General features: G+C 39.8%; 2 protein-coding genes across 10 annotated transcripts in view; one reads left to right on the top strand and one right to left on the bottom strand.

The window, feature by feature from the left end:
- The window catches only part of PPFIA2 (PPFI scaffold protein A2), a 324,926-nt gene extending 320,770 nt beyond the window's left edge, over window positions 1-4,156 (top strand). For 5 of the 7 annotated variants that reach the window (XM_078376967.1, XM_078376962.1, XM_078376960.1 and 2 more), the window contains one exon: window positions 2,601-4,156. The gene's annotated coding sequence lies outside the window, so the exon portion shown is untranslated. The remainder of the gene's footprint in view (window positions 1-2,600) is intronic. The other 2 variants (XM_078376971.1, XM_078376972.1) reach the window with 1 other exon arrangement.
- ACSS3 (acyl-CoA synthetase short chain family member 3) overlaps window positions 1-14,002 on the bottom strand; it is a 69,770-nt gene that overhangs the window by 2,671 nt on the left and 53,097 nt on the right. For all 3 annotated transcript variants that reach the window (XM_073000317.2, XM_073000316.2, XM_078376973.1), the window contains exons 13-16: window positions 11,892-12,014; window positions 7,952-8,051; window positions 7,604-7,779; window positions 6,976-7,085 (exon numbers count right to left, since the gene is read on the bottom strand). In XM_073000317.2, the coding sequence (XP_072856418.2) occupies window positions 7,014-7,085; window positions 7,604-7,779; window positions 7,952-8,051; window positions 11,892-12,014 (471 nt within the window). In that variant the 3' untranslated portion in view covers window positions 6,976-7,013. The remainder of the gene's footprint in view (window positions 1-6,975; window positions 7,086-7,603; window positions 7,780-7,951; window positions 8,052-11,891; window positions 12,015-14,002) is intronic.

The following is a 14,002-nucleotide window of genomic DNA, read 5'->3' as shown; positions in this document are numbered from 1 at the left end:
TACATTTTTTTAAACATTTAAACCGTTCATTTGTATATTTTAGTATACAATATTGGCTACTATCATAATATTGTGTTAATAGTATACAATGTTCTCAAAATCCTCTAATAACATACCTAATAAAAGTAATTCCAGTTCCAAATCTACAGTGGTACCTCACAAAAAGAATGTCTTGCACAACGAAAAACTCGCAAGACAAAAGCATTTTGTGATGTTTTTGGTGACTCGCTAGACATGTCTTATTGCGAGTTTTTCATCTTGCGAAGTGTGGTTCCCCATAGGAATGCATTGAAATTTAATTAATGTGTTTCTATGGGCAAAAACGTCAGAAAAAGTCACTTGCCAGGTAGGCTGAGCCCCCGCTCCTCACGGTGCCTTGGTAGCATCTGTAACAACGGACGTTTGAGTCCGGAACACCCAGACTCAACATCCGGGGGAGGAGCTTGAGCTCATCTTCGGTCTGAAGCCCCACGTGCCACTCCCTCCGCCTGCCACATTCATCCACATCCACCTCTTTGGGGTGTGTGAGGCTTCTCCCCCAGATGTTTGAGTCTGGCCAGCAGAGCGAGTGACTCACCTCTGCGCCAGGGCGTTACTTCTTTCCTGGCTGGCCAGGCCTCGCCGCCATCGTGGGGCGAGGATGGTCCGGGCTGGCTTTCGCCTTCTTGGGGGCGTCCGCCAGCAGGAGGCGTGCAGCCTGCAAGCCACCATCGTGGCAGTGGCGGCTTAGCCAAGCCAGAGGGCCCAATCCACCACAGGGGACCCCGCGTCCTCCTCCTCCCCCTAACACGACAGGTCCCTGCGGAGCCCAGTGGCTCTCAACCGGAGCAGCTCCATGCAAAACAGGCGAGTGAGCGAGCGAGTCACTGTTTCCTCCTACAGGGAAGGGCAGTGGGAGTCCTCGCTCAGTGGCTGCCTCTAGGCGGTCCTTGTCCCGCTGCTCCTTAACAATGTTAATTAAGCTAATTTATCACTTTTCCATTCCTGGCTGCCAACAACTTGCAAGGAAGTTGCAAGTTCAGCTGCTTGTTTCCACCTGCTGGTTGATTGGGGAGTTTCCAGTGGGTAACCGCTGTTCCCATGTGATCAGCAGGCTTCTCCCCATTTCACCACCTCTTTGCGGTGGTTTTAACCCCCTGGGGGGTCCCAAACAGGTTGGAATTCACCTCAGGCGATGGAGCCCCATCCTCCTGCTGCTGTTTCGTCGCAGCATCAAGCCAGAAGTCCGCACCCAATCATTTTCATACCAGGCTCACCTCTTTTCATATGTTGGAGATGTGGCTGCTGTTATGAACACTGCAGGTTCCTGCACTTAAGAAACTGCCAGAATGGGACATTTAAGGCACTTGCATGAGTCAACCTCACCGAAAAGCACTTATAAATTGTTTTCACTTGTAATCTTATCCCTAAGTTGTCTTCACCAAACCTATCTTCCTTAGATTCAACTCTGTCCTGACCTCAGTCTTAAGGCCTTTAAGAAAATCTGTTATTCCTACTTCTTAATCTTAAAACCAATTATTAGTTCATTTCATTTCTATGTTGCCTTTCTCCCATAAAGGGTGGCTCACAATAATTAAAATACAGGCAATGTTAAAAGGGCAATAAATATATAATTAAAAACAATTAAACATGAGAGAAATTCATTCCTCCCTCCTCTTAGGAACCAAAAGCAACTCCTGTCTCTGCACATGACAAAAGCCCTCCTATGGTTCAAAAACAGGGCACAATTCACACTTTTAAAAACTATAGTAGGGATTCCCTCAAACAGTGTCACCAAGTAGCTAGTGCTGGGAAGCTTCCTGGCTATGGGCAGTGCTGGGGACAGCTGAGACTGCTCGCCTGCTTGACATGCAGAGAAAACGGAGCCCCCCTCAAGGCCAGAACAATGTTGCCAGCCTGCCGGTGCTAAGAAGCTTCCTGGCTACCTTGGCACTGGCCGTCCAGCAACATTCTTGCCCATGGGGACATGTCCAATGGCTCTGCTTTTGCCATATGTTAAGCAGGTGAGGACTGTCAGCTGCTGCCCTGGCACCACTGTTATCTGTAGCGAGGAAGCCTCCCTGCACCAGCTGGCCAGCAATGTTCTGCTTGAATGTGAAGAATATTAAAACTTTTTAGTATTTAATATACATTTTAGTAGGAGAAATTAAAGACATTAAAATTGATTTTTTTTTCAGACTCTAATTCTAACCTAATATTTAATGTGATTTTTGTACTTATACCTGGGCAATAAGTAAGTGTTGAAAACTTTCATGGTGAAATTTCCTATAAAGATAATTGCAACTAAAAATAACCTCGGCATCCACCCCAGAAAACACTCTGCAGCCCCCTTGGGAGCCACAACTCCCAGACTGGGAACCTGTGATCTAGAGGAACATGCCTTGTCAATTCTGGTCTAAATGCCACAAAGCTTCCATAGGGAATTCACTCCAATGTATCTTGTGGCTCATTCCTCTATGGGTCTTAACAGTTTCAGCCAGCACTCCACTGCTATTTCTGTTTGCCTCTCCTAAAATCTTTGTTGGTTTTATTAAATGAATTGTAATTGCATATTGCAAAGACTTTTAGTACTGAATGTACCATTTCTCCTTGCTTCCTAGATACCACCTTTTTTCTTCTACTTTACCTGAAGTGCACTACTACCATCTTAAGAAAAAGAAGTTTTTATTCCACAAACAGGGTAATAGGGAAGAAAATATATATGTTTATCAGATTCAAATGTGATGATCTTTTTACATATTAACTTGTAATGTGCAGCCTGTCCGGTGCTACTGCAGTGACACAACTTTTATTTATCTCAGTGGAGTTCACATATGATCTAGACACAAATCTCACTGAAATGATGTAAGAAAGTGTAGCAGTAGTACTGGCCAGAATGCACTCATTGGGTAGTTCAATAAAATAACAGGTACTAATTTGTTTTTAAAAATAAACCCCAATGTATCATCATAAATTTGGCCAAAATGACTAAATAACACTTTTATCAAAGGGAGATACTCATTTTTAAACTTATTTCATCCGTTTTATTGTAATATACTAGAGTTTATGTATTTACTGTGTATGCATTTCTTTTAATATGTGTACGTTTCATGTAAATGGATATAAATATGATTTTTTAAACAAATTAAATCTATGGTACATGGGGTCTTAGTGCAAATGCTTGACAATATGTTGTCAAACAATACTGTTTGTATCTTTCCATTCCACCATTTTTACAGTTTTGAATTGTAGCAAAGTAAATTGGATCTGTTTAGCAAAGTTATTAGATGCTTCAACATGTTCCTACTTTTTAAAGAAATCTGTCAATATCTAAAGCTTAACACCTGCCTCTGATGATTTATAAGAAAGACTGAAACAATGGAACCTGAGCCAAAAAAAAAAATGGACCTATAAAGGGCAAAACAGAATTGAAACACATATACACAACCACACATACTTTTGCAGGAAAGCACTGTGATGGCTCTCTTTTTAAAATCAACCTGGAGAAAAAAATCATTTGCAAGAGTTAAATACAACAACTTAGCAAGAGGCATTTTTCTCAACAGCTGCTTATGGATCTAGAAGCACCTAGCTTTGCTAGGAATCACTTTTTTCCTCCCAAATTGTTCACAGGCCAGCCAGCATGAGTGTGAAATGAAAACATCAAAGGAAAATAAATTTGATCTTCAAGTTTTATTTTAAAAATGCCCTCCCTTTCTTCATAATAAATAGGGCACTAGGCAGCTGCTTGTCTAATGTCATGCTTTTATCCAAAACGGCCTTGCTGAGACTTCACTGAAGTCAGCTTTGTCAGAGGAAATAACTGAAAGACAGAACAGTTGATCTATAATGTATAAAAGTTTAGAGGAAAAACTATTATCTGCTGTGGCTTTATTTGGTGGTGTTATTGATGTTTATTCCTTGTTTCTATGAGAAGTTTCAAAGTAAGACCTATTTAATAATGTCATTTACCTACTATTTGCTAATTTCCCGCTGCCTGATCATATCTTAAGACCTGTCTTTTGGTTATTCCATTCAGCAGGCTGATTTGCAAAACATCTGCACGTACATTTGTTTTCCTGCATACTTCTTTTTTATTTATTTATACATGATTTCAGTTAACCAAATGGTGACAGACTTTTTCTCCCCTATTGTCAATAAAAGAAAATCAGTGCTGTTTTATGTGTTCAGTCTGTGATACAGCGGCGTGTGTCATACTTTCAAGTGGAACTTTAGAGACTAATATTGCTTCAGGGATGAATAGAAATAAATACATCATTTTCTGTAAACAAGCAGGCAGTATGTGCTCTGGAAGACAATAATACAATCTGCCACAAGATGGTGCACTGAAGGTGCTGCTTTCTATTGTGTCAAAGAAACAGTGGGGGGGGGGAGGTCCCATTTCCTGTAATTGAACTTTAGATATGGCTACCAGGACACTAGTTTGATCCATTGATTACTATGCAATATAACCAAATAGTCACTATTTAATAGCAATAATGGCTAAATTGTGACATTGTTGTGTAGTTTTAGGCACATTAATCTGTTTTGGAACTCCTGGTTTAATGTGTCTTCATGTTCCACATCAGATAAGCATATAGTTTAAATCAGCTGCTTTAAATGTCCCCTCCTGGCAGACACCTAGCAATCTAACTTGCCCATATCTGCCTGCCACAGGCTAGTATCTAATTTTTATACACAGTCCAACTTGCCTGCACACTTTCTTCTAGCAGAGACATGCAATGAGTTAACATTTTTTTAATAGTAAGAACATTGTCAGTGATGTCCCGTCCCAACTTGGGCAGAAGCAGAGATAATAAGTAGCTCTATAAGTAAAGCTACTGGATTGTTAAGCCCTCTTTAAGTGTTAACAGCAAGAACCACATTAGGGCATAGTGCTGACATGAGCATGCAGATAAGACTTCCCCCGAAATGCTTACACAATCCAAAGACAGGAAAGCTTTTACCAGTTCACAGCAAAGGCCTGCAGCAGTACTTGCAAACTTGTTCAGCTTACCACAAATACCTCTGTGAATGGGAGATCTGATTATAGGTCTCACGCATAGAAAAGCTGTAAGGACCTTAAGCAGAATGTGTTTACCATGATGCTGCACACCTTCTCTGTAAGCAAGCAGATGTCTGCCAATGGATTCAATCCTAAACCTAGTTTTCCAAACAGAAAATCTCACTAAAGATAATGGGGCCTACTTCAGACAAAAGCACAGGGTGAGCTTGTGGGGTTTTTTTTCTGGGAATGCAGCAGACAAAGGGAAGGTAAAAGATGGTGCACATGTGTAAGAGGAGAAGACTTTTCTCAGTGGACTTTCTTTGTGGGTTTACAGCCCTTTACAAAAAAAAACCCCATTCTAAGTGATTAGATAGTGCTCTTTCCCTTTTATCATTAAAGAGGACAATTTCATGCATGTTACACAGGCAGCATTACTAACTATTCTAGGAACTGCGGTAATTATTAGAGAAATGAATGTATCTATTATCATAAAATACACAATATACTTATTTCCACCCCTTTAGCAAGAAAACAAAGCTTTTCTTAGGAGCACATACTACTGAAAGCTGGACAATATTTCTGCTTCAAAAAGCTACAGCTCTGTGATGTTTTCATTAAAATATCAGTACTGACATCCACAAACCCAAAAGTATTATACGTACTCATAATCTGCTTGTTATGATAACTGGAATGTCTGGGTTTTTTTTTTTTAAATGCTACATACTGTATTTCTGTAGTCAAGATCTTTTTTTCTTTTTTTAGTATTACTACAATTTAGAAATGTTTCTCACTATTATGACTTCTACTTTTTCTTTGTGTAACAGAGTATCTAAGGACTGGTTGGTTACAGTTTCATTTATGATGAGGAGATAAGTAACTGTCTGCATATCTGTCATTTGAAGGGAATGTTTATCACACCCTAGTTCCTTAGCCTTCAGATGAATAGTGGAGACTAGCAAACATTGTCCTCATTATGCGGGAAAATGTCAGAAACAACAGATTTTATGAAGCATGAACACTTTAGGGAGGAAAAAACCCACATATGTGGAGGAAGAGTTTGCTATGGAGATAGAATTAATTCATAGTATGGTAAGTTTTCCTGTGAGAAGCAGCAACTCCTAACTACTGGTCACTTGGAAGAATTTGATTTTGAAAATTTGCATGACGGGCAAGATCTGCCTAAGGATATACAGTATGTCCAATTAATTTGTAGAAGCAATGGCAGTAGGGTGGTTTTCACATTACTGTATGTAACTCACTTCTTGATGGCCTTGTGGGGGGGAATAAACTCTTTCCCTTACTTTAAATACAAATATCAAATTGGGAGGAGGATTCAAACTCCCATAGATATATTGTGATAAAAGTCTTGTGGCACGGTACAACATAAACCCTACAATGTCTGCTTTATTTCAGAACACATTCTACTATGTAGTCAGATCAGTTTATGTGAATTGTGACCCTACCAGTATGATTGAGGCTGGTATCCTGTTTCTCTTCAATGAAGTAACAGGTCCATTGGTGGAGTGCTGCATCCAAGTTCTGCTGGTCTCTGCTTATAGTTATGCAAGCCAGAGATCACCACATTGCTCTAAACAGGTGTACAGCTAGTACAAGGGGTTACTGTATACCGCCTTGCAGAAGCAGCAGAAGAAAGAGAACCATACACAGCACAGACTGTCCCGCAGCACGTTTGCAGCCAACAGGATACTAGTCCATATATGTAAAGTGCAGTTAATAATGAAATGGGTGGGACTTGATGGCAGGATGTGCTCTATGCCATCATCTTCTTCTTTGTATTTAAATACAGGATTGGCCCTGCATGTAATTATACATACTTCATTCTGTTTACTTAGTTCTAATAGTTATCTGAGCCTCAAAACCATATTTGAACATTATACCAGCAATCTAATACTAATTACCTTTCACTGGGGTATAAGCTCAGCCAATACATTGCAGAACTTGCATTAATTCATAGATATTGGACTTACATGATAACTCATGTAGCTCAGATTTCCATAGCCAATTATCATTTTAACTTCGTCTTTAACACTTCTTCTACATGTGCGAATGCACTAGGGTCCTCGATTGTTGGAGTTATCTGAAGAAATAAAGCAAAAAGCAAAATGGCAGGCTGTTAATTATAATATCCTGACATCAAGCATAAAATCACAGACCAATATCAGGTTGGTTTTTGCAGAGTATACTGGCTCTCATTGCTAGAGCATCCACATTTCCACCTTGTGCTCTCCGTCTTGCTTTTATGAAGTTGGAGAACACCTCATTGCTTCAAACAGGCAATTCACTGGTGAAGACAATGGAAATGGTGACTACACACAGAATCTGTGCAGTTCTTCACAAAATACTGGCCAGCGTGTACACTAAATACATTTTTTAAAACTATTTGAAGAGATCAACAGAATGTCTTATTCTAGATGTCAACACTGGACCAGAAAGATAAAAATCTAGAATGCAACAGACCAATGCTCCTATCTTTGACATTGTCACAAATGTAATAAAGCTGATAGAGGATGATGACTTGGGTATTTTAGTGATATCTGCACAAAATCAAAATATCAAGTGCATGTACCTTAGTAAGAAACATATGGTGCTATTCACCTTGTATGGTTTCCCATTCACGAGGGAAGAAAGAGCTGACCGTGGTATCTTGCCAGACCGAGTCTTTGGTATCTGCTTCACAAATACGGCTTTCCGGAATGCTGCCACAGGGCCAATGTGTTCTCTGACTTGCTTGACAATTTCTTCCAAAAGTTGTTCTTCTTCAGTATTCACTCCTGAAAGAAATGGAAGAATACAGCTATCCCAAGTGACCTATTCAGTCATACAGCTACAATTTTATTAGCCATCCAAAGGGCCACAGTCTGATGGGTCAAGACACGAAGACAAACATTTTCACACCACAGACTCAAGACTAGTATCTAGCTTTGCAAACAAATAGGATCTCACCATTTCTGAGGACACACAACGCTAGTGGGATGTGGCCCTTTAAAGAGTCCTCTTGGCCAACAACAGCACAATCCGCAACAGCACTATGAGAGAGAACAGCCTAATGAGGGAACAGAGGGGGGAAAACTCAATGAACACATGTCAATGAGCATTTCATTATCAATCTAGAATATCTGAAATCCAGAAATCACAGTCAACCTATTCTCACACAAAGCTTTCAGACATAACAATGGAAGCAGGTGGCCAAGAATTTACTCACTATATTGTGACTTCTGCCAAAACAGCAGCATTGGAACCCAGAACTGTAGTAGATTTTAACAGATGCACTAGGAATTATTGAGCAGCCACCATGCATTCAACTGCTGCACCTGTGGTGATACTATGGCACTGTTGGTTCAATAAGGAGAGAAGTTCAGAGTTATATGATGGCACAACTGTTATTAGGGTAGGGCAACTGTACCTTTGTGCCTGGGTACCAACATTTTTTGGGGGGGATTGCTGGTGAAAAAGGTATCTGTCACTAGAAGGCCATAAACCTATCAACCCTAAGTATGCAGTCTGCCTCTGGGTGTTCCTCCAGAAAAAAAAAAACAGAAATCAGACAGCTTCAGTGAAGAACCAATATGTACATCATGAACTCAGACTTAGCTGTGCCTTTCCATTTCTCTATCCTTTGCCTGCCTCAGATGACCAAATGTTAATCAACAGGGCAGCAAAATGCTCAATGCCAAAATTGGTAGCTGTGTCCCTATCTGATGGTATATATTTCTTGTCTGCTTGTTCTTGCACTTCCATGCCTGTTCTTTAATCTATGGTGACTGCCAAATATGTCTGATTCTATGCCTTTCTAATGAAATATTATAATGACTGTAACACTTACTGGCTTAAAGTAATAAACTTGCAGGTAGTAATTCACATTATGAATAAATTTGTTATCCAAGCAACAACACTATTCATAAACTATAATTGCATTTATCATGGGTAATATCTTCCCACAAATAATACGGGCCAGCTTGACTAACATGCCAGTTTTCTGGGTATGCATCTGGAATAAAGGTGCAGTACCCTTAATTGTGGAACAAATCATTTCATCTACTTGAAACAGGAAAAACAGGTACAAAATCAATCCCCTATTGAAGATGGCATAGTAACTGAACTACGCTCAGCAGAGCAATCAATTGCCACCCACTGCCCAGTAAACAAGTAAAGGGAATTAGAGAGCTTTTTTCAACAACACAGAGTGACAGCACTGCAATAAAATATGAACAATCCACAAAACAACTAATTCCTTTCCTAAAAGTCAGACACAACAAATTCCCCCTGCCTCACGTTTGTCTGTTCACAGGATAATATAATTAAGCTATAAAAATAAGAAAATTTCCCTTCCCTGGAAGTGGAGTCTGTCCCAGCCCAAAAGTTCAAAAATAAAGGGAGAGCAGTAGGAGGGTTGTTAACTGTAGTTAAGGGAGACCTAGGATGGGAGGGAGAATTGGTGACAAATACTGAAATTGCCCAAAACTGTCTAGTGGTCAAGCTTACTACTACTAGTTCAGCTTTGATTTTAGTCAACATTTATATTCCACCATCAAATTCACCGCATTATTCTAAGGATGTTTTGACACTTCTTGAAAAATTACTGGAAGAGCTAAGCTTAGGATTCCCAAGTGTTAATTGCTGGGTGATTTTAACGCCCACATCGGATCATCACATGCACACACCCAACATTGGTGAGTTATGGGGTCTCCAAGATGAATTGCAAGAGGTGTTCTGTTGGTTTTCTAGAGACAAGAAGTCAAACAAAGCCAGACTAAAACTGCTGAGATTGTTGTTTGCATTTGATTTGCAGATTCTTGGGCCCATCAACTGTCAATCACCTTATCCCTATACATACGTCACCCAGAATGCCTGTAATGTTATTGATTACACTTGTGTGTCTAGCCATAAAAGCCACGTTTTCTCTGGCATTACAGTAAATGTAAGAGAAGACAGTGATCACCAACCCATAGCATCAATGATAACTCTTCAATCTAATCTAAAAAATATAATGCTCGTTAACAAACAGATAATACAACAACTGAATGTAGCCCAAGAAAAAAGATTAAGATGGCAGCATGTTGATATGAAATCTCTTAATCTCTTTTTAAATTCAGAAGCAGCCTGTGCCCTAGGATGTACGATACGCTCTACTATGGCAAACATCAATCAGGTTCTGGATGCATTCCAAACTATTTTATTTTTCATTTCCCTGACTTTCCCTGATTTTCCCTGACCAACATTTGTCAATTTCCCTGACCACCATTCAAATATAACCACAAGTTAAAAAATAAATAGGTAGTGTGTGTTCCATTCTACAACTACAAAAGTCTCAACTGCAAAAATATTTGTCAAAGTAAGAGATTTAATATCAGCTTCTTTCAACATTAACTGCAGCAACATCTGTTTTGGAATTGCACCAAAAATTACACCAAGATACAAACGTCAATTCAAGTAAACTCTGAATGCTAACAAATGACATAATTTTTTTTCAAGTTAGTGCAAATGAGTAATACCAGATTCCCTCCGGCATGTTTAGATGAACAAATGATTACAACCTCTAAAAAAATATGGTTTTTAAATCTTTTAAAAACATTTACAAAATATGGTTTTAGCATTGAAATGGTCAACTCATTGTAATATTAAAACAAAATTTTTAAACGAAGTATTTTAGATATTAGAGCACAGGTAGATTTAGTAGACTTGGTATCAGTGAGATCTATGAAATGGCTGGCGAGGTCCAAGGTTCAGTTCCAAGAAGAAAAATATTTGTCTTTTAAAAATGGTCCGGTGTGTGGCCTTTACTCATCTCCACATTGAACAAATGGATACAATGATGCAACAGGGTCAATTTGTGGATGTCCCTGTCCAAAATAGACTCTGCCCGTGTGGTATAGATGAAGTTGAAGCTCTTGCACATTATCTGTTTCATTGTCAGCTATATGACAGCATTAGATAACGTTACCTAACACCTTTTCTTAATAGTATGAGAATATGGGATAACGGGAGGAAACTGGACCTTCTGTTGAGTGGATCTAGCTTATATGCGACACAGAGGGTTGCCTTTTCGCTGGTAAGGCAACCTCCCTTAGGAAGAAAGAGGAAGAAAAGGAATGTGTATCAGAAACATACTTGGATGTCTATTTGAGAATGAGGATTTGATTGATGTAATCTCAAATACCTGATTTAGTGACCTTGAAATCAGTCCTTTCACTCGTGGGCTGGGAGTCTTTGAATTATTGTATATTGGGTATGGTGTACTTGAAATGGTCTAAAGACCTCTTCAGTAAAAGCTATAATTTCTATTTCTGTAACTAAACTATAAAAATAAGAAAATGGGAGAACTTTGGAGTCTGAATGATAGATGATGGTTTTCTTTCCCATCATGGAGTATAAGTCTCTTAGCAACTGTAAGGGCATTAAGAAAACAGTCATACTCTCTGTTACAACCCATAGCACAGAAATATAACAGTTTATTAACATCTGCAACTCTCAAGGATTTATCTAAAATTAAATTAATATATATCATAACTTCTGATCAGGATAGAACATCAGCATATCCTTCCAAGACATATGATCCCTGTTACATTGTCAATAGTTGGCTGAACTAACCAGATTCTTCATTTAAAAATAAGTGTTTCGGTATTTAGTATACACAAAATATCCATTTCTGCTGAACCAATCTCGGTTTTAAACCTAAGGAAGAAGTACTTAGAGACAGCAAGGCAGATTTTTACTGAATTATGCTGCACTGGACTGTCTGGTCCTTTGTTCCACATCTGGACTCATGAATACTATATACCTTAAACCCAATTCTATGGGTCACAAGATGGAAATATCTTTCACTGAAGACTGGAAATCTTAGATGAACATTTTATTTTCATGCATCAGGTTGGTTGGTACTTGCCTCTTCAATTGCCCCTGCTGAAATCCTGTGACCTGCAACATTGATCACATCATCCACTCGAGACATAACATATAAATATTCATCTTCATCCATGTAGCCGGCATCCATAGTATCGTAGTATCCCTGAGAATAAAGAAAGGAAAAAGACAATATTTTCAGAATATTAAATACATCAATTTCCTTCATGGATTGCTGCCTTGTCGTGGCGAAGGGGCTTGAGTAACTCAGAGAAACTATGGGCTATGCCGTGCAGGGACACCCAAGACGGACAGGACATAGTGGAGAGTTCCGACTAAACGCAATCCACCTGGAGTAGGAAATGGCAAGCCACTCCAGTATCTTTGCCAAGAACGCCCCATGATCAGGAACAAAAGGCTAAAAGATATGACGCTGGAAGATGGGCCCCTCAGGTCGGAAGGCGTCCAACATGCTACTGAGGAAGAGCGGAGGACAAGTACAAGTAGCTCCAGAGCTAATGAAGTGGTTGGGCCAAAGCCGAAAGGACGCTCAGCTGTGGACGTGCCTGGAAGTGAAAGGAAAATCCAATGCTGCAAAGAAAAATACTGCATAGGAACCTGGAATGTAAGATCTATGAACCTTGGGAAGCTGGAGGTGGTCAGACAGGAGATGGCAAGAATAAACATCGACATCCTGGGCATCAGTGAACTAAAATGGACAGGAATGGGCGAATTCAGCTCAGATGATTATCATATCTACTATTGTGGGCAAGAATCCCGTAGAAGGAATGGAGTAGCCCTCATAGTCAACAAAAGAGTGGGAAAAGCTGTAATGGGATACAATCTCAAAAATGATAGAATGATGTCAATACGAATCCAAGGCAGACCATTCAACATCACAATAATCCAAGTTTATGCACCAACCAGCATTGCTGAGGAGACTGAAATTGAACAATTCTATGAAGATTTACAACACCTTCTAGAACTGACACCAAAGAAAGATGTTCTTCTCATTCTAGGGGACTGGAATGCTAAAGTAGGGAGCCAAGAGATAAAAGGAACAACAGGGAAGTTTGGCCTTGGAGTTCAGAACGAAGCAGGACAAAGGCTAATAGAGTTTTGTCAAGAGAATAAGCTGGTCATCACAAACACTCTTTTCCAACAACACAAGAGGCGACTCTATACATGGAAATCACCAGATGGGCAATATCGAAATCAGATTGATTATATTCTCTGCAGCCAAAGATGGAGAAGCTCTATACAGTCAGCAAAAACAAGACCTGGAGCTGACTGCGGTTCTGATCATCAGCTTCTCATAGCAAAATTCAAGCTTAGACTGAAGAGATTAGGAAAAATCACTGGGCCACTCAGGTATAATCTAAACCAAATCCCTTATGAATACACAGTGGAAGTAAAGAACAGATTTAAGGAACTAGATTTGGTGGAGAGAGTGCCTGAAGAACTTTGGATAGAGGCTCGTAACATTGTCCAGGAGGCAGCAACGAAAACCATCCCAAAGAAAAGGAAATGCAAGAAAGCAAAGTGGCTGTCCAACGAGGCCTTAGAAATAGCAGAGAGGAGAAGGGAAGCAAAATGCAAGGGAGATAGGGAAAGTTACAGAAACTTGAATTCAGACTTCCAAAGAATAGCAAGGAGAGACAAGAGGGCCTTCTTAAATGAACAATGCAAAGAAATAGAGGAAGATAACAGAAAAGGAAAGACCAGAGATCTGTTCAGGAAAATTGGACATATTAGAGGAACATTTTGCGCAAAGATGAACATGATAAAAGACAAAAATGGGAGGGACCTAACAGAAGCAGAAGACGTCAAGAAGAGGTGGCAAGAATACACAGAGGAATTATATCAGAAAGATTTGGATATCCTGGGCAACCCAGACAATGTAGTTGCTGACCTTGAGCCAGACATCCTGGAGAGCGAAGTCAAGTGGGCCTTAGAAAGCCTGGCTAACAACAAGGCCAGTGGAGGTGATGGCATTCCAGTTGAACTATTTAAAATCTTGAAAGATGATGCTGTTAAGGTGCTACATTCAATATGCCAGCAAGTTTGGAAAACTCAACAGTGGCCAGAGGATTGGAAAAGATCAGTCTACATCCCAATCCCAAAGAAAGGCAGTGCCAAAGAATGCTCCAACTA

This window comes from Pogona vitticeps, chromosome 5 (assembly GCF_051106095.1).
Source record: "Pogona vitticeps strain Pit_001003342236 chromosome 5, PviZW2.1, whole genome shotgun sequence".
Taxonomy (NCBI): Eukaryota; Metazoa; Chordata; class Lepidosauria; order Squamata; family Agamidae; genus Pogona; species Pogona vitticeps.
Note: the sequence above shows the minus strand (reverse complement) of the source record. Positions and strands in the feature narration are given on the sequence as shown.